General features: G+C 41.4%; 1 protein-coding gene and 2 non-coding genes across 21 annotated transcripts in view; all 3 read right to left on the bottom strand.

The window, feature by feature from the left end:
• Nucleotides 1-20,801, bottom strand: part of UBAP2L (ubiquitin associated protein 2 like) — a 44,844-nt gene that overhangs the window by 4,897 nt on the left and 19,146 nt on the right. For 17 of the 19 annotated variants that reach the window (XM_020991661.2, XM_078156130.1, XM_078156133.1 and 14 more), the window contains 14 exons: nt 20,439-20,610; nt 17,358-17,559; nt 16,591-16,868; nt 15,328-15,500; nt 13,208-13,397; nt 12,421-12,475; nt 10,889-11,063; nt 10,333-10,405; nt 6,821-7,016; nt 6,639-6,727; nt 5,692-5,745; nt 5,097-5,178; nt 3,446-3,663; nt 2,884-2,989 (listed from right to left, as the gene is read on the bottom strand). In XM_020991661.2, the coding sequence (XP_020847320.1) occupies nt 2,884-2,989; nt 3,446-3,663; nt 5,097-5,178; nt 5,692-5,745; nt 6,639-6,727; nt 6,821-7,016; nt 10,333-10,405; nt 10,889-11,063; nt 12,421-12,475; nt 13,208-13,397; nt 15,328-15,500; nt 16,591-16,868; nt 17,358-17,559; nt 20,439-20,610 (2,063 nt within the window). Of the gene's footprint in view, nt 1-957; nt 1,358-2,883; nt 2,990-3,445; nt 3,664-5,096; nt 5,179-5,691; nt 5,746-6,638; nt 6,728-6,820; nt 7,017-10,332; nt 10,406-10,888; nt 11,064-12,420; nt 12,476-13,207; nt 13,398-15,327; nt 15,501-16,590; nt 16,869-17,357; nt 17,560-20,438; nt 20,611-20,801 lie in introns of those variants that run through there. The other 2 variants (XM_078156140.1, XM_078156141.1) reach the window with 1 other exon arrangement.
• On the bottom strand, nt 5,254-5,388 carry LOC144458104 (small nucleolar RNA SNORA58). Its single transcript, XR_013487656.1, has one exon. It is a non-coding gene; the product is annotated as a small nucleolar RNA SNORA58 (small nucleolar RNA).
• LOC144458105 (small nucleolar RNA SNORA58) lies at nt 12,767-12,907 on the bottom strand. Its single transcript, XR_013487657.1, has one exon. It is a non-coding gene; the product is annotated as a small nucleolar RNA SNORA58 (small nucleolar RNA).

Raw genomic sequence — 20,801 nt, 5'->3', positions numbered from 1 at the left:
TGCCCTTCTCCCCAAAGGAACAGTTATAATCACATCAACACAGTGTGAAAGGTTGTAACAGGATATACAGTAAGAACACATCTTCCCTAGTATGGTGAACCTCAAGCACCTATGACTGGGAAAAGTTGATCAGATCTCCATATTATATCATTTAAGGGTTCCAACAGTCTGAAAAAGATCCAAGGAGAGGTGAACAACTAGATTTCTAGCTAGCCAAGGACAGAAAATTGGGGAGGAGAGACTGTTCAATGAATTTGACACCTTTCCTCCCAAAGAAGGATCTAGCTCCCCCAAAATGACTCCATAAAAAGAAGGCTGATTGTGTGCAAGCTGGACTGGGAAGGGGAGCCAAAAAGACACTGACAAAACCTTACCCACAGAACCTTGGTTATATCCAGATATCCATGAGGACCACTAAAGAGTCACATGTGCTTGACAGAAAAGAGGTAGACTGCCCTACCTCGGATTAGTGAGGACTCATAAAGGGACCAAAACATATTAGGTGGTTGCTAATGATCTAGTCATATCTGAGTCAGCCCCTTGGTCTTCAACAGGCAGGAACAACAGTTAAGCTTCTGAAAACTTTGCCCAAGCTCTGGATCCCCAGAGCCAATTCTTCTATCTCTCTTAACATGGGTATCTCAATGCTACTCCAAATAACTTGCCTTAGAGTAGAGACAAAGAGAAGAATGAATGGAAAGGTGAACAGAGATTAAGCTTGGGAAATCAGGAGTTCATTACAAATTTAGCTTCCCTCAATAACCAATAGGCTGGGAGTTGAGACTACTACCCTCTTTCTGAGAAGGCCACAGTGTACCACGAAGTTAACCAGCGGCTTCTCTGGCTGTGCTGCGGTTTGATTGACAAGATCATCCTTCCACCCTTCCATCCCCCATATCCACAGCACAATATTAGCTCCTGTTGTCCAGAGAGACATGCACGGAAAGAACGCCAGAGTTAGCTAAAGAAATACCACAGTTTATTGAAGACTACAAATATTTGTTACAAGTTGAAACTACATGCCTTCCAGAAATCAAAAGCGACAGTGGGTGTGTGCATTGCGGCTTCAGAGGCGCTGCACCGCTTGTACTCGAAATGGTTAAGACGGGGGTCAGACACACCGAGAGGGGGAGTTGGGGGGGGGGCAGGTTCAAAAGCCCAGAAGGTATCCACCAACTCATTCCCCCAAGCCACGAAGGCCTTGGCCTCAGCTCAGCAGGCTTTCCTCAGTGGTCTGGTTTCTGAAACAAGACTTCAGTGCAAATTCACACACACACACAAAACACAGCCCCCAGCCATGGGCCAAATTAGCTCTCAGCCGTCCAGAAATGCTTGTAAGGGGGTGGATATTTTCTTCCTAAAAGGAATCAGATACATAAAAATAAATGAATTTAAGAGGTTGATGAGGGAGGGGGAATGACCAGAATCCCCTACAGGGTTGGGGGAATGGGGCTTCTAAAATGAATCACATCAGGTCTCTAAAATCTTGGGCAAGGGAAGGAAGGAAGGAAGGAAAGGGGAAGGAGTAGCAATGCTGCCCCCACTCACCCTTGGTTTTTCTGTAATCGGACAAGACCACAAAACCCCATGTTATCTTGTTCTCTCAGATTTCTGACCCTGGCCCAGCCAGTATCTAAAGCTAATGTTTTGGTGATAGGGATGGGGGTTTATAACCCTCTTCACCAAGTCACACTTCTGAGGTGCTTGGAATGGAGACTCTGCTCAATGAAAGAGGATAGCTGGGCTTAGAACCTGGCACGACGGGGCTTCCCAGAAACACAGCCCAGATCCACAACACTAATCCTACTTCACACATTACAGCTTCATGCCTCCACCCCCACTAGCAGCTCCTGAGGTACCCATGTGCCCCATCCCTATTATTAAAAAATCTGGATAGTTTACCCACCTGGTTCCCACAGAGAAGGCGGGAGCACAAAAGCTGCTGCCTCCAGATTATTCTGGAGCTGCGACTGAGCTGAAGGCTCTAAAGGACTCATAAGGAGGCAAACCCCACTCCCACCAATGCAACATTATCCTTCCCATACACAACTGAACCTGCAAAGCCGCTGAAAAGAAGAATAAAACTGAATGGTCCTCCCCCCTTGACTCAGAATCTCTGAGGGAGTTAGAAAATCAGTCAGATGCCAGGCAGAATGTCTTCTACCCCAACATCTACTTCAGGGACCATCACCACTTCCCTGTAATCTTCCTTCTTCATGGTTGAGCTCAAAAATATGAGTTGTTAAAGAGCTGTCTCATCAGCAGAGACATGAAACTAGGCTTGTGCAAAGAGAACGGCCATACAACTGAAAGAACCACTGAAGATACAGCTCTCCTAGCCCACTCTCCCAACTAGCTCTCAATGTATTACTATTTCACCCTCCACCCCTAAACTTCACTCGTGTTCCCATATCTGAGGAAGAGAAACCACAAGAAAAACCTAGGCACATAAAGAGAACAGCACTGAGCCAGCCACAGTCTCCCGAGGACATATTCAATACTAGGTACAATGAACCTATCTATCCCCTTCAAGTTTACTGGTGCCACACTATTGCCACTTGCCTCCACTGGCATCATCTCAACCAAATTTCAGGTCCCTTTGCCCAGCAGCGCTGCTCCCCCCTCCCCCCCACCAGCCATGCTATCTGGCAGCCAACACATGCCCTGACCATCACCCAGGTGTGGGTAAGTGGGCACTAGAACACAATGCCAAGCTTTCTTGCTGGTGCAGAATAGAGGCTAAAGGCAGCTAAAGGCCAACTGCCCAGTGTCTAGCACCTCATCTTCATAGGATTCTCCAACCCTAACTGTGACCCCTCCAAGACTGCCCCCACAGCCAACTCCCCCTGAACATCAAGACATCTGGGATCAAGTTGGGCTTACCAGTGTTGTATCCATGAGATCCATACCCACTTGGCTGTTGGAAAGGGGTGGCCGATGCGTTCACACTGACATTCACACCATGCTGCTTGGAAGAGGTAGGAGCGACCTGGAAGAGAAAAGGGGTGGGGCCTCAGCGATCTGTGAGGACAGCCCTGACCCTGTCCCATGATACTAACTCATAGCAGTATATTGGTCAGTTCAACAGGGGAACTGAACTCAGTTAAGGAATGTGGAGTGCTCACTTTATTACCAGGATGAAAGTCTTAAGAACCTACCAATGCTGTCAAAAATGGTCAAGTGAAGGTAAATGGGGGAGGGAAGATCAGGCTAATAACATGTCTGTGGAAAATTTCTAGATGAGAATACACTCCTCATTTATTCTACATAGAGATAAACAACCATTATCTCACCCCATTTCCCCATCTTCCACCCCACCCCAAAGTCTGGGATCAGGAATGCCTTCCCACCTACTGAGAAAGCCAGTAGTACTGGAAGAGTCAGGATGAGTGAACACAGATCTGGAAACCTGCCCTCCAGGGAATGATGAAGGTGAGGTACTCACAGGGAATACAGCAGGCCCATACTGGAAGGTGCTGGGGAGGCCCGGGACCCCTGTGTAGTATGGCAGGCTGGTGTAACTGTAGCCAGGAGGCAGCGCCGGGTTCAGGAATGTCTGCTGTGTGGTGTGGTGAGTCTGCGTCTGATTCTGCTGGGGCTGTGCCAGGGTTGTGGCTGGGGCTGGGGACGAGGCATCTCCACGGCCAAACTTTGAGAGGTCACCTGTGCCAAGAAAGACTAAATGTACATGGGCCCCTTCACCTCTCATGCCAAAGTGGAATCATGTATTTCCTGAGGATACCTTTTCAAAGCTGTAAAAACTCAGTAACAGGTTTAGTAACATGCAGTGTCATATTTTTACTTAGTGGTAGAGCTAGAATGAAAACCCAGGTCCTCTGACTATTTCCCAGAACTACGCATGCTAGGGCTTCTAAAGACTGTGTAAAGGTTTTCCTTGATGATTTCTGGATACCAATGAGTCAGACAGATGCCATTCCCTCCATCTGGAATATTTATCTGCCATACTTTCTCTCCCTTTCCGAGCTACCAAATTCTATACCTCTCTGACAATCCCGACAGTTCTGAACATTCAGCAGGCACTCATAAAACCACAATCAAGTTCAGAAAAATTTCCTGGATGCCTACTACATGGAGGGCACTTCAGTGGGTGTTGATGGTAACTATATAATAGCTGGCACACAAGGCAACAGTAAGGGACCCCCAGGATGTCTCCTTCAAAATTCTACACAGGGGTAGCTAGGCGGCACAGTGGATAGAGCACTGGCCCTGGACTCAGGAGGACCCAAGTTCAAATCCGGCCTCAGACACATAACACTCACTAGCTGTGTGACTCTGGGCAAGTCATTTAATCCCCAATTGCCTCACCAAAAAAAAAAATTCTACACAGCTTTCTTCTACTATACTGCTAATCCATGCCCTCTTTCACCACTCTAGAATTGGGCTTCCCTTAGCACTCACTCTATGGGTATCTGCCTGCAGGGGGCTACCAACTAGTCATGTTTCATAGAAGTTAGCTTCCCTTTCCCCTCTAGTGCATACACACAGGTGAAAGAGCTACATCTCTATGAGACGAGGAGAATGAAGGATAGAAGTGTGAAAGCTACACTCACACAGGCCTTCACAGCTACAAAACACATTACAGGTCTCCTCTCTGGATTCTCAGCCCTGTCAGCAGTGGGGAAAGACTCTTCCAAAAAAGGACAACAAAGTTCAAAGAGATAAAGCAACTTTTCCTAGATCACATAGCTAATGATCATTTAGATTCCCAAGCTAGTATACCAAAATAATGACAGATCAGAAAAGATATAGAGACCAAGGAAACTGGATGTCTAACAGGCAACAACACTGTCACCAAGAGAAGGACAAGGAAAAGAGGGAAAGATGAACTCAAGAAACTTAAGATTAGAAGGTGAGGTCACAAGGTAAAGTATGGGCCAGGGTATTTTCTCAAAAAAGCTGATGAACAGTAGAACCATGGAAAAGCTGGGAAAGAAGCCACAGCAACTAGCCTTTTCCACTAGGAGACAAAAGTTAACATCTTATGTTTGTTCCAACCCCTTCTTGGGGCTGACAAAACGCCTGAAGGACAAGTCTCATTAGCTCCAACATCACGTCTAGCCCCATTCCAGTCCTACCAGAGTAAGGGTTGCTGGCCAGGCTACCATCCCTCCCGGTCAACGGAGTGGTAGGTGTAGGGAACGGGATGCTGTAGTAATCCTAGAAAACAGAACAAGCAGGCTGAGACTCCATACCTTAGTCCCAATCCCAGTGATCTTCCACAGGGTCGAAACAAGATGTCAGAGTAATGTAATACAACCGGCCATTGATGGTGCTGGCCATAGCTCACCGAAGGTCTGTTTCCTCTGGCACACACTGTCCCCCCTGCTGGACTATAGACAGAGTCAGGCAAGGTCTACTGGTGTGCTCATTTAAGTTGCCCAAATACCTACAAGGTGCCTTAGTCCTGATCTATCTCCCAGGCCTGTTGAAGTCCTCTCCTCAAGAGTCATGGCCAAGATTACTCTCTTGAGCAAACAGATATGGCTCTCCGGATATGCCATAGACAAAACAAGACACTTCAAGTCCCAGGGCGCTAAGGGATGTCAGGCAGGGGTCCCAAACTTGTCACATAATTTTGATCCTTATTGCATTAACAAATCACCTCTTCCCACCAACTCCCAGCCTCTCTGAACACCTTTTTTATGTCATGACTCTACCCCACATACTCACCAAGGGGAATCTTGTCTGAAGCATCTGCAAGTCGTCATAACCATACACTTGTGGCTGAAAAATATAGATGTATCTGTGATGAGGGAAGGTTAGTCACTAGGTCCTTCCTATACTATATGCTAAGGACAGGACAAGAAAAAAAAAAGAGTCAAGTGAAACCAACAGCCAGCTTCTACAAAAAAATTCCATTCTATCTCCTTAACAAGAAAACTTTAAAAGGCCGAAAAAGAACATATATGATTTCTTCCACTTTTAAAGGGGAAAAAACAAAAGGCCCAAGAGGGTAATGCATGCATTATACTGTTAATGGTAGATCTGGGATGAAAATATATTCATCAATTTTTATCTACCTTTTTCAAAATCTGGCTTAAAATCTCTCTCCTAAAAAGCCTTGTCAAATAACTATATGCTCTATCATTCAGTGACCCCTCAGCTTTTATCTACTGAGTTGGTATTAGGGTTTTTTTTTTCTGTACTTGTAAGAGCTTTAAAAGCACATGAACATTTTTGAAGTCAGGAAGTTGGATAGGTGAAATCTTCTGCCAAGTTTGGAGTCAACAAACCTCGCAAAGAATTCTGAAAAATTCAATCCCAAAATCCCAAGTTTTCCCTGAAGTGTACTAAAGAGACATGGGAAAGAAAACACTTTCTCCAGAGAAATTGAGAGAGATTCCAAATTTACATTCAAACCACTAAAGAGCCACTCCAGGCATGAATGACGGTATAACTTGACTAGACCTCATTTTTCTTCCTCTTTTATGCTGTAAAACCAAAAAAAAAAAAACCCAAAAAAACTACCTCCCTTGTTCGTATGCAATTCCAACTAGCTTATTCTGGAATATTCTTATTCTAGTACCCACTCTGTAGGCAGAATTATGAAGCAAAAGGGAATAGAAAAGGAGAGACAACCTTACTCTGCACAGAGACATCCCCCAAATCCCACTTACCGGGTAGGCATGTAACAGCCCTGGAGCCATGATATATGGATTAGGCAACAACGGTGGGACCCCAGGAGGAAGGTTGGGGGGAGCTTTTCCTGAAAGAGAAAGGGCACTTCTAATATGATAAATGACCATTCCTCTTCCTCCTTACCCCAAAGAGGTACCACCCACCTCCCAAGTAGGGCTACCTGAAGTTGTGGCGACCGAGCTTCTGGTTGAGGCGGTGACAGTAGAGTTACTGCCCAGGCTGAGGCCTAGACTACTGCCACTGTTTAGGCTGGATGAGACGCTGACCACAGGAGGAGGCGCCGAGACTGTGCTAGATGCAGTAGAGAAAGTGCTGGAGGAAGAATGGAGACTCGCCTCACTTTCAACGCTTGTGTGCTACAAACAAACAAAAACAAAACAAAAAAAGAGATGGGGAGGCAGAAGGGAAAGAAGTATATAAGAAGTCCGAGACCCCACTACTAACCAAGCAATGAACTCGTAGTCAGAAGACCTAAGACATTACATAAGTGCCCCATGCCAATACAGTAGGGATAGCATAACCCTCCAGCTAGCAGAGGTCAGAGGATCAGTTTCTCAAACACAGAACCATTCTAGCCAAGACCTGTTACTCCAAAAAACAGAGGAGGAAACCAACATAACCAATATGGAAACTTCACATAAGGCATCTGAGGAGCTCCGCTAATTAACAGGGAAGGAAGCAAAACTGAGACCTGAAGATATTCCTGATGATGGAGAATGTTATGATGTAATGCACTCAAAGCAATCATGACTTCTGTTTTGTTTCTTCCTCCTCCAATAGAGACCATGAGAGAGGGGAAAAAAGGATCTAATAATAACTAGTACAAATTCCTTTAGGCTTCTAAATATTACAATCTCAATTGAAAATAAAGGGATAAAGAAGTGTAAAAAGACTTAGCCTATGGCCACACACAGTAAGACATTCAACAGTAATTTTAATTCAGATGTTCTGACAACCAAATTGTTCCTGCTTTCATTATAACACAATCAAAGCCATGGATCTGCAAAGCTGCCTTTGCCTAAGTAATCAATCTTCACCAGACAAAGACTAGGAGATGAGTATGGCACCCATAAAACATCTCTCATATCTAAGACTATCCTGGGATACAATGCGTTGGGTTATTTCATCATCTGGGAAGGAGTTGTCATCAGGTCAGAAATGAAGTACCCACTCAAATACGATAATAATTGGGAACTCCATAAAAAACTAGCATGGTATAATGCAAAGAGCACAGATTTGGAAACAAAATCTGAGTTCAAATTAAGGTATATGAAGGGATGTCATGTGAAGGGGGATTAAATTTGTTTGTTTTGCCTTCAGATGGAAATTACAAAGCACCAAATTCAGAATTAATTTCAGGAAAAAATTCCTAACTATTAGAGCTACCTGTAAGTGGAAAAGGCTGTCTTGAGACATGCTAGGCCCCCTCTCCTTTAATGTCTTCAAGCTGAAGCCAAACAATCCCCAGTCAGCTGTGCTCTGGTGGGGATTCCTTTAGAACATGAGTTAGATAAGATGCTTGCTGTGCCCCCTCCCCAATTTCAAAATCCATATTCATATCTCTGAAATCCTAATTCTTCAACCAGCATGACCTTGGGCAATTTCCTTAACCACTTCAGGTCTAAGTTCCCATATCTATAAAATGAGGAAGTTGGGCTAGCAAATCCAACTCTAAATATTATGGACCTATGATCTCAAGGTACACAGAAGAAAGAAATACCTTCACCATCATAAGAATGGTAAAAGGATCCTACAGCTCAGTGATAATTTTAAATTTAGTCAGTCAATAAACATTTATTAAGTGCTTACTATGTGCCAGGGACTATTTTAAGCACTGAGGATGCAAAAAGGACAAGATAGTTCCTGCCCTCAAGAAGCTGACAATTACTTAAACTTCCCAAACACAGTAATAGGTAGCAGTTTTATAGACCCCCCCAATAAATTCAAATTCCAACTAAAATCCCTAGAAATTTAGCCCTATTAAAGGTTCATGTTGTATAGCAGCAAGCACTAGAACAGGAATCAGAAGGTCAGCTCTGCTACTAGGCAACTCAATTAACCTCTGCAAGCCTCAGTCTAGTAGACAGGCTAAGTTGAGTTCCAGAGTAGACTGGAAAAGGATATTTGAAAGGCAGGCCTGAAATATCTATTCAAATCCTTTTCTCTAAGAAACCTGAGATCTTAAAACTTCTGCTTAACAGTCCAAAATGAGGCCCTATTAAAATCACTGACTTTCCTGCTTTTATTCGTATTCCTGGGCAAAGCCACAAAAAAACTGGTAAAATTCTGGTCAAATCTCTCAAAATCTCATGATAGAAAATGCTATCCACATCCAAAGAGAGAACTATGGAGTTTGAATGGCAACTGAAGCATACTTTTTGTTATTTTTTTTCTTCTGTTTTGTTTTGTTTCCTCTTTCTTGTGGTTCCTCCTATTCTTCCTTACAACATGACTAATGTGAAAGTATGTTTAAAAGGAACATATATGTATAGCCTATATCAGATTGTGTGTCATCTTGGGGAGGGAGAGGGAAAAAAATTTAAAACTCAAAAAGCTTATGGAAGTGATTGCTGATAAATCAAAATAAATTAATAAAAATTTTAAAAAAAAAAGAAGAAATTCTGGTGTCAAAAGCTCCAAGTTTGGCCTCCATTTTAACAGTTCAGATACAGATGTAATGCATATACCAGACCAGGAGAAAAAGAAGGCATTATATAATGGCTGAGAACCACTCGAGGCTGCAATGACTCATAAGGTCATAGATGGTCTCTCAGGTACTTTCTACCTCTGAATCTATGACTTAATGACTTAACCTCTGAGGGCCTCAGGCAACTCTCTAAGTTGAAGAAAACATGTCAATCTGCACCGGTAAAGGGAGTTCCCTATACCAATAAAATTACAGGTTCAATCAAAAAAAAAAAGGTAACAATGCTTTTGGAACTTTCAGGAGCCATGTTGTTAGCACAACTTTACTACAACAGCTAGGTGGTATAGTGGATAAAGAGCTGGTTCTGAAGTCAGTTAGACTCATCTTCCTGAGTTAAAATCTGGCCTCAGACTCTCACTAACTGTGTAACCCTGGGCAAGCCACTTAACCCTGTTTGCCTCAGTTTCCTCATCTGTAAAATAAACAGGAGAAGGAAATGGCAAACCACTCTAGTATCTTTGCCAAGAAAATCCCAAATGGGGTCACAAAGAGTCAGACACTACTGAAATGACTCAACAACTACAATACTGACTTGTGAATGTCCACTGCTGAGGTTCAAATGATTGGTCGCACCACTCAATTACTAGCAAGGTCTATTCTCTCACCCCTCACTTCACCTGCCATCACCTGTCACTTCTATCCTCTTGTAGTCGAATTCTCACTGTAATCTTCTAAGCTCTTAAGAAAATTTGCAAATTTGTTATTTACCCTGAAGAAACCTTTTTAAATCAAGGAATTTGCAAAGCATTTACACACACGCTCACACCAAATTCATCTCAAATCCTGGTGTTTTGTTTTGGGTTGTTTTTCTTTTTTTAACCATTTTTATTTTACAGAGGAGTTAAATGACTTGACTCAGGGTCGCAAAATAAGTGAGTAGAAGTGGGGAATGAAGAGTTTCCTGTTAACAGGTAGTAAATATAAAGAAGTTTTGCATCCCAGCTGCAATATCAACTTATACTCACCAAAAGAGTTGATGTTGAAGTGCGCCCAGAAGATGATGATGACGAAAGTGTATTCTGTTGTGTAGATAATGTGCTAGAAAGATATAGAGAAAGTATTTTCAGTCAAAGGACCTCAGCCATCTCTTTCTTCTTGGGAAGCTAAATCAGGCAAGGAGTCATGAAAAAAGGGAATGGGTGGAGAACCAAAGGGACCAGAAGGCCATCAATCACTCTATTTGAAGTGATCAGTAAAACAAGTGGTTGCTGGAAAATGAAGGAAAACTCCTTTCTGCCTCCAAAGTTCTTTGCTTTACAGCAAAGCCAAGGCTATAGCAACCTCTGCTAATAATAATAATAACAACAGCAACAATCACCGATTCACAGAATTTTAAGATTCACAAAATGTTTCACATAGACTATTTCATTTAAGCTTAACAAGATCATTCTGCTAGAGGTAGAATTTGAAACACTTCCTGACTTCAAATCAAGTACTCCATATGCCACTCAGGTAGACCTGTTAAGTATCAGCAAGGACCCCAGAGGGCTACAGTGACCAGCAGCATCCCCATTTACTCACCTGCTATGTTGAGTGGTGGTAGTATTTGGAAGCTCCTCACCGTGGCTCAAGCCACCCAATGCAGATGAGTGCTGATTGGCTGTGGTCAGCAAGGAAGCTGCAGATACCGTGTCATTGAGAGGGGGGATGCTGGGAGCAGAGGGTGAGTCAGATTTCACCGCAGGGCCAGTAGCACCTAAGAAGAAAGGGGAAAGGGAAATTACAATTTTAGAAGCCCTGCAGGGAAAGAGTAAAGATGTGGCCACTATTCAAAGTGGCCTCAACTATAAGCAAGTAAAATTATTAATAACAGATTTTCTTTAAAAACTCCAAATATTTGAAGTTACTATTTTCATTTCATTTAAAAAATATTTTTTCATATCATTTTCATAATGGAAGAGGGAAATCATGATCTCCATTCCAAACAAAGAAACTAAGACAAAGGGATGTTTAGGACTTGCCAAGATCAATAAGTCAGAACAGAAGACGACAACTCTTTCCCAATTGTTGGCTCAGAATTCTCTTCAGTAGACTATAATTTTATCATCTAAGGCAATGGTTTGCAGATGTTTTACAATGGAAGAACCTTTCACTTTTAAAAGACTTACATAGAACCCTTCCAGTAAAAATTCTAAAATATTTGTAAATATCTATAACTATCATCAAATGATGTTGACTTTTTAAAACCTTTGATTCACATGTTATTCGAAATCTATCAGCATTACAAACAGCTTTAGCGCAAAGGGTATATAGCCTTTACCTACTGGCGTTTTGTAAATGAGAATGTTGCACGGATTTAATAGCTTACCCTATAAAGATAATTAAATCTTTATTTCCTCATTTATTTTATATAAGCAAAAATTTTTTGGGGGGGGGAGATGGAGATTGCTTTGATTCATCACATTTCCACTTTGAAAGAGTTTTATAATTTTTATTTCAGTTTATTGATCAATAAATATCTTTACAATTTTGCCAGAGCTTTTAAAAAAAGTTTGTATCATTAATAATTTGTACATCAGAATCACCAGAAGCACAAATTGAATACAGCTGTCATATATATTTCTTTTATATATGAACTGGGTTTGTGAATATTTATTTTTACTGTCCCTCTTAGTTAACACTTTCACATTTTTTCTGCACAAAGCATAGTTTTAAAAAAATCATCAATAGAAATAAATTCTAATCTTTTAAATTTCTTCTGCTAAAACCAATAATCAACTGATTATGTATTATATGGTACTACTGGAAATGCTTAAAATCTGATCCTACATGAACAAGAAACTTTATCCTTTCGATCCCAACGTTCTTCACCCCATCTAATGGTTTTCTGTAATTACGGAACATACACATGTATACAACTAACAGAGAGCAAAGCAGATGGGTTGTCTGATTTGCTGTGTCTGTCTGCTGATACAACTTTCTTTTTCACGGACATCTTTCTAATAGCTTTGTGGAATCGAGTTTGAGAAATGCTGATTATACAGATACTAGAAAGGAGTTTATAAAACAAAACAAAACACCTTTAATTAGAGAGAAAACTGAAGAACACTCACCTTCAACAGATTGTGTGGTCTGTAACTGTGTGGCCTGCACGGAGCCGAAGCCATTCTGGAGCAAGAAATAGATAGACCCAAATGAGGGAGGGCAGGTTAGCATTTGCCCAGGCTCAGCCTCTATCAGCAAGCCTCCTCTTCCAGAATTCAAAGGAAATTTACAGGTTAATCAAAGGATTAACACTCCCCACACCTAGATAAAGGAATCTGCAGGAGTCTTAGAAGGGAAGATGTATATGCATTAGGGTATAGCAGGTGATGACCCCCAATCTACTATGGAAGCCCAGAGCCCTAAAAAGATGCTGGAAAGACTCTCAGAACCAGATCAGTGATCCTTAGGGGGAATGTCTATGGAAGTAATGCAGTCCAGCCAAGCCATTAATTTGGCAGCCTATAGATCTGGCAGTCACTCCACATTTCCTCTTGCATACACTGTCCCCCTCAACTGGCCACGAGGCAAAGCCAGATGAGGTCTACTGGTATGCACCTAGCACTCTAGCAATCAGATATCCCAATGAGATGGGGCAGGCACTGGACTAGACACAAACCCCGCTCCATCAGCTGGGATCTTTACATTTATTCCTCCAGGGAGAATGATTCTTTGGTGCCAAGAGAACAGTCAGCTGGGCTTGGCCCAATCGCAGCAATGTGCTCTCCTTTCCTGCTTCTGCCCAGGTGCTCCCCAAGGACCCTCTGCAGCATTTGTAGCAAAGTGAAATGTTGAACCATAAGGGATGTTGTCCCCTTGTTCTCCCAACCACCTCCCAGGGGCTGCTAAACAACCTACCTTTGCCTGAGTCAGGTCCTTCTGGGGAGATGAGGAGATGGAGTTGGGGTACCGCCGAGTCTGTGTGGATCTCTGTTCATAGAGCGGGCCCTGAGCATTGTTTTGGGAGGTATAGGTTGTCGACTGAATTGGGCCGCTCTGGTAGCCAGACTCCTGACTCTGGTTGGATGAAATTGTGGATGAAGACTCACTATGTGGGATGAACAGAGAAACACATAATCACGTGAGGAACAAGTCAAGCTTACTAATAGACCAGGGTTGTCAGGAAAGGCCCTACCAAGCTACAGGGCTAACTCAATCCCCATACAGAAATCCTGTAACACCAAGTTACCAAATCCAAATCCCTACCATTTCCTCCTGGCAACTGCCAGGATACAACATATGCCCATAATACCAGTGGTACAGGCAACAACATAGTTCAGAAAACCTGACTGCCAACTTAGGCACAAAGGATTCGCCAAATGTAAAACTAAGTAGGAGGGACCTTAAATGTCAAGAGTTCAAACTCCAAATCCATGTAAGAACCTCTACAACATTCAATACTAAATATCTGTAATAGGTAGCCTTTACACAGCACTTTGTGGTTTGCTGAATTACATATATTGTCCCATGTGATCTTTATAACTACGCAAGGTAGGTGCTATTATTATCCTTATTTTACAAATGAGGAAACTGAAACTGATGGAGGGTAAGTGACTTGACCAGGGTCACACAGCTAGATCACACAGCTATGATTTAAACTCAGGAAGATCCGAGTTTAAATCCATTCCATCATCTACAACACCAACCTGTAAAATATTATGCTACAGTCTGTATCAGGCTTATAAATTCCCTGACAAGTAGTCATTCACTTGAAATTTACCTCCCTCTTATTTATACCCATTTGGTCCTGATTCTTGCCAAGCAGCAGCACCTTCGATATCAAACCATTTCCTGTTCTCTCAATAGCTAAGTAACCAGAGAGAGACAAAATATCTATTTTGCCTCTCCACTCACTCCTTCAGGAGAATAAGCTATTCTGGATCTTTAATTTTCTCCCATTTTAGGAGGAAAAAAAAAGCCATGAACAATCTGAATGGGAATACTGCTATCAATATGGGCAGCCCAATGAATATTTACATTTTGAGTCCTAAGTATCAGGTTCATCCTCTATTATTCAACTTAAGCAAATTTTACTTAATTCCTGGGGGACTCCATTAATTCAACAAACATTTACTAATATAACTATAAAGGTCAACAAAAAGATATCCTTGAGATGATCTAGTTTCATTCCCTCGTACTGCCTGATATTTTATTCAACTTCATTCCTCACTTTAAATCTTCAAAGTTTAATAGGCAAATTATTGTTAACTACTTGGGAAAGGAGTCTTTTCACACCTGTGGCTACAGGTGGACAAGATCATGTAACTCCAAGGTTTTCTGTTACATATGCTAACCACTCTCCTTGGGAGCCAAGGAAAAAAGCCAAAAAAAAACCCTACAGCTATTCATTAGTCATCCCTCACTCTAACAACTCTTTTTCCAGATCTGTTCACATCTTTTATGTCACTTACATTATGCAACTGTACTCACACCTACCCATACCTACCATGTACCTTACATTAGCCCCCTCCCCATACACACACTTAAAATACCACTTAAGTGGGGAAGGGAATAAGCATTTATATAATACTATCCAAGAGGTACTGCACTAAGAATCTTTTACAAATATTATCTCATTTAGTTCTCACAACAACCCTGCAAGGTAGGTGGTGTTATATAGATTTTACTACAGCCGAGGAAACTGAGGCAAACAAAGGGACTTGCCCAAGGTCACACAGCAAGTGTCTTGAGTCTGGGTTTGAACTCAGGTCTTCATGATTCCAGGTGCAGGGTTCTATCCCTTGCACCACCAGCTGTCTCCAAAATGCTAATGACAGCAAGCTTTTCAGGTGTGTTGAAGCCTACATTTAATACATCAACTGCATTAAGTCTGAAGATTTACCAGAGGAGCCAAAAAGGCACAAATTACTACTCCCTTCTTCTCCCCTACCTGAAACAGATTTAGGCTAGTTTTGGCTCAACAGTTTTAAAGCAACATGAACCTAAACCACAGAAAAGCAGGCAGCTCTGACTTGTACCTTGCAGTGCTGGTATACAGACTGCTGGGAGTCTGACTTGATGAGGCGCTCGTGGTAGGAGTGGACTCGTACTCTGAGAGGACAGGCTCTGACCCAAACTGTAATGCCCCAAACTGCAGGTTTAGCCCTGAGATATCCGCTGAGCCAGGCATCTCCACTGCCAGAGCAGGAATCTGTAGAAAGGAGACAATAGGAAAGAAGGTGTGAGATTTAGTGAAACCTTTTAACAGGTTCATAAAGTTAAACTACTCTATGACTTTTGAAGATTTCAATGTCACATATTACTAAACTAAAATAGACACGTAACTGTAAATCAGTCCACCCTTTCTTTCACCCAAGGATGAAGATGATAATAGCGAATATGTTTATATAGCTCTTTAAGTGTTACCTCATTTGATCCTAACCATAATCCTGTGAGGTTGATACTATTATTATCCCATTTTTCAGATGAGGAAACTGAGTCTTTCAGAGATTAAGTAACTTGCCCAAGTACTGTCTGAGACCAGATTTAAACTCAAATCTTCTTGATTCTTTATTCCAGTGCTCTCTTCACTACACCCCCAGGTAGCTCCCACTACTCAACATAAACCAAAATATTAAAATAAGCACTTTTTGTATTGTCAAAAAACTGTAATCAAAGTAGATGCTTATCAACTGGGAAATGGCTAAATAAATTATAGTATACAAATATAAGCAAGTATTACTGTGCTGTTAATAAGCCAATGAACATGAAGAATATTGATAACTTTGGGAAGCCTTATATGAATTAATACAAAATGAAGTAAACAGAATCAGAAAAATAATGTACACAAGGATTATAATATTGTAAATGGAGGAACTCCAAAGTGAATGCTGGGAAATGATGATAACCAAGCTTGGCTCCTAATTAGAGATAAAAGAATGCTCTTCCCTCTCTTCTTTGCAGAGTTGGAGATCATGGCTATGGAGCACTGCAACTAATTTTAGAATTTGTTGATGTGTTGAGCATTTTGCTCAATTATTCTTCTCAGTTAGAAAGGATGGCTCTCTGAGAAAGGAAGAGAGGAGGGAGGGAAGATGCAATGGGAAATAAAGGTGCTGTAAAAAAAATTGATAAAAATTTAAATAAAAAAATATTAAATGAAGGCAACATGTTAGGGGTGTAACTAACTCCCCTATGACCGTGAACGTGACTTGCCTTAAGTTAGTGCCTATATCTATCCTGACAGGCCCTCATAAAACGATGCCAGGTCCCACAGTCCAAAGTATTAAGAGATCATGTACCTTTGAAGTCAAGGAGGCCTTTTTCTTTTGCTGCTTCAGTTTCTGCTGAGCCGGCTGGGGGCTGGAGGACTGGTTGTCTGAAGACCCCGGGGACATCTGTGGAGCTGAGGTGGACTTGCTCGGCAAAGGAGAAGAAGGGGCCGGAGGTGCAGTTGTAGAGGTGGTCACTGCAGGTGGCTTTTCCTGCAGAAACACCTCCATCATGGCTGAAGATGGGGTGAAGGCCTGGCGTTTTGTGAATGGGCTGTGGACTGCTGAATCTGTTGGGTTCTTCAAATCTGTTTGGAGAAAAATAGATGTATATGTATGAGACCAAGCAAAGGGTAGTATCAGTACTCTCTCAATGCAGACCAAGAGGCTGGCTTCCTTCTGATTGACACCATCACCATTCTAGGGCAGAGATATAAAACAGAGAAGCTCCTTGGGGCTGACTCTTTTGTCAAGTTCTGAACTCTCCAAAGTTGGAATATCTGCTTTTCACAATCAACCCAGGTGAACCAGAAGAAACTTTGTGAAATCTCCTGGTCAATGCAGGGCCTCCAGACAGGATATAGGAACCCATTCAATCAGTTAAGAATTAAGATTTATAGCCTCATAAATTCCTGTGATTTCCCCAACTGCCTGGGCTCAACTTATCTGGCCAGGGAAAACTAATGTGGGAAATGAGTCATTTGGCTGCCCCTTTTATCACCCCACCATACATCTCTACCTACCCACTAGCAGCAACATTCCAACAATAAGGACTCTGACCTCCTGTCTTCCCTTACCATACTGCACCAGCGATGGGGATTGTGTTGTAGAGCCCATGTCCCAAGAGGAAGTGGTGGTGCTCCCACCCGACTGAGAGTGCTGAGCTGCCAACTGGGCCAAAGCCTGGGCTGTCTTGAACTGCTCCAAGAATTGGGAGCCTGTGGTGCTACCACCTTTAGCTTCGCCGACATCACCAAACCCCTTTCCTAGCATGCTCACCTGCAGATCAAGACAGAATCACAGAATTTCACTAAGGAATTCACATGGAATCACTAGCTTAGAGTGACATAGGCCAGATGAGTCAAGCCCATATTATACCTTCATACCTCCTGCAGGGAAAAATGTCAATGGCTGTTTTTATAAAACAACCAACTTGATTATCCATGACAATGAGGGACAAGAAAACCACAAATAGTTTAAACATAGATAACCCAAAATATTATTTTAGCCAATAATGCAAGACTCATTTCCACTTCTAGATTTTCCACAAGAAGCCAAAGGACACCTTGGGAGTTTCTCCTCTCTGCCCATAAGTAGATGAGATGAACGGATGAAATCAAAAGGCTTTCACAAACCCTACACTGGATAAGTCAAATCTTATGGCTTCAGTAGCAGATCATCAGATTTATGCCTTATCTGAGTTTTAAAAACAGAAAAGATGATTCAACCCAAGTCCTATCAGCTGTCCTAGCTTATACTTTAGAATTTATTGTTGCCATGTCACGAATCTGTGGATGGAAGAACTAGCCTAATGCTTATACCCAGATAAAGCCACCTCAAACCCATTCCACATCAATCAAGTTGTCTCATTTGTTCTAGAAGATCTGCAAAGAAGGCAATTTATACCAATCTTCCTTTAGCACTTATCTACCACATCATAATGCCAGCAGTCTTCCTCACACCTAAAATTTATAAGACTGCAGTTCAGGTACAATTTCTCTTATTCTAAATCAATCTCTATCTCTACCAGGAATAGCAACAAAATAAATTACAGAAATTCTAGTGAAAGTTACAGGATTACAGGAGACAATCTCGTATCTCTAATGAATTATAAAGAACTTTTCTAGTACAAGGTACTTGACCAGGGGTGGGGAACCTGCACCTTGAGGTCACAAGTGCCCCACCCTTGTACTAGACAAATGCTTCATAATATTTCATTATCCAACATGACATATCACAATTAGGTGAAAATACTAGAATTCTAAGGTAATTTTTAAAACAAGCCAATACTGAAATATAATTTATAAGAAATCAATTTAATTAACTCCAAAAGACTCACGAAGGAAAATGCTATCCACATTCAGAGAAAGAACTATGGAGTCTGAATGCAGATGGAAGCATACTGTTTGCTCTCCTTTTCCTTTGTTTTGTTTTATTGCTTCGTTCTCGTGGTTCCTCCCATTAGTTTTAACTGTTTTTACATCATAACTAATGGGGAAATATGCTTAATGTGAATGTATAAGTAGAGCCTATATCAGATTGCATGCCATTTGGGGAGAGGGAAGGAAAGGGAAAAAATTTAAAACTCAAAATCTTATGGAAGTGAATGTTGAAAACTAAAAATAAATAATTTTTTTTTAAAAAGTGCCACTGACCTCTTTTATTAATAAAATGCTAGCACTATTAATAAAATGACTGCCCAGGAAAAAAAGAAATCAATTTAATTCAATCAATATTTGAGCCCCTCATTATATGAGGTCCTGGAAATATAAAATAATAATAGATTAAAATCAGAGATTTCAAGCTGGAATGGATTTATTTAATCCAACCCCCTCATTTTACAGATGAGGAAAATTAGGTCAGAAGAACTGAAGCAAGTTGCCCCAGGTCACACAGATAGATAGTAAAAAGCAATGCCAGGATTTCAACTTATATCTTCTGACTCCAGATCTAACCCTCATACTATACTACATGTTGACCTCAAGGAGTTGATAATCCAATTATGAATTAAATTTATGGTTCTTCTCTCTAGAAGGTCATGCAGCATGAAGCAATATGTAGAAATATTTCATAACCTGAACAAGGGAAGGAATCAAGCAAATATTCTTAACCTAACACAAAACATGCAACACGTAGGTATGAAGGAGAAGTTGTAGCAATGGGAAATATCATAGGTTAATACCATTAGGTATTTCTCTAGCATCGTATCTTTGACAACAAGAAACCTAAGCCCTTTAGGATCAGAATGTAAAAGTCTTAATTCCATGTACAGCAGGGTTCAGGCTCCAACCGCATTTTACAGCTCTATTAAGTCCAAGGCTTCATTATACTAAGGTTAATGTGTGGGAACAAGATTAAGAGGGACAAGCTAATTTGATTTTGAACAAGATACTCAACCATAGTCCAAGATACCATCTTCTCCCTCCTAAATCTTCTTGTAACAGTCTACCCCCATTCTGGAAAGAGTACTAGGGGTCAGAAGAATTAGACTCTAGCCCTAGCTCTAACTGCGCTCTAACTCTTAGCTAGCTTTGTGACCTTGGGCAAGTCATTAAACTTTGCTTCCATCTAATCACCTATAAAATGAAGTGCATGAACTAGACGATTTCCAAGGTACCTTTCAATACGAAGACTCTCTAAATCTTAATTCTCTTCACCCAGACTTCCAGAATCATTTTTGTCTCAAGATATGATGAACTTAACAGAACAGCACCTGCTTCAGTCTCTATCTAGCTTTGTATCATACTCTGGCTCAATTTAACTACCCTGGATTTTTGAACCAAGTCACGTGGTACATAGTTTTGTTGAAGGGTTTGGTTTATGGAAACAATGCAATTTCTGCCTCTATCGTGAAAAAAGAAAGACTGTTGCCTAACAAACAATATAATATTGTCAACCCCATAAAGTAGAAAAAAAGGTGTTCACAATTTGATTTGAAACAACCTCTTTCTCCTTCTTGAAGTTATCTAATACTGTGTTAACTCTTTCAAACTTATTATAGGACCCTATTTGGCCAGAGACCAACTTTTTACCTATAGCTAGTTGTATTCCACCATTTCTATACTCAACAAACAGACTCGAAAAACAGACACTAAAAACTTCTGACTACTTCTTGAAGAGGATGGGACAGGAATGGGTGAAGATTCTCCCCTACTCACCATGCTGTGATGGGAGAAGGTGCTTCCTGATGCAGGCTGTGATATGGTGTTCTGCTTTGAGTTACTGAACACCAGAGGCTGGGCCAGGGAAGGAGCCTGAGATGGATCCATATTGGTTGACTCATTCTCCATTGAAGAAGGTGTCTTCCCTAGTAACACAGCAAGGTCGATCCTAGCAAAGAGAAGAATAGTATTTGAAGAACACAGGTTCTTCCAAGCACCCCCTAATAACTTTGATTCAGTTATAGCATCACAAGTGCTGAAAGGCAAATTAGATGACAAAACCTGAAGTTTTTCTTCTTGTATGCAGAATCCAACAATAACTATATCAAAGTGGCAGTTTGAAAGAATACTAATATGCCA

The sequence above is a fragment of the Phascolarctos cinereus genome, unplaced genomic scaffold (genome assembly GCF_003287225.1).
Source record: "Phascolarctos cinereus isolate Bilbo 61053 unplaced genomic scaffold, phaCin_HiC Scaffold_5;HRSCAF=322, whole genome shotgun sequence".
Taxonomy (NCBI): Eukaryota; Metazoa; Chordata; class Mammalia; order Diprotodontia; family Phascolarctidae; genus Phascolarctos; species Phascolarctos cinereus.
Note: the sequence above shows the minus strand (reverse complement) of the source record. Positions and strands in the feature narration are given on the sequence as shown.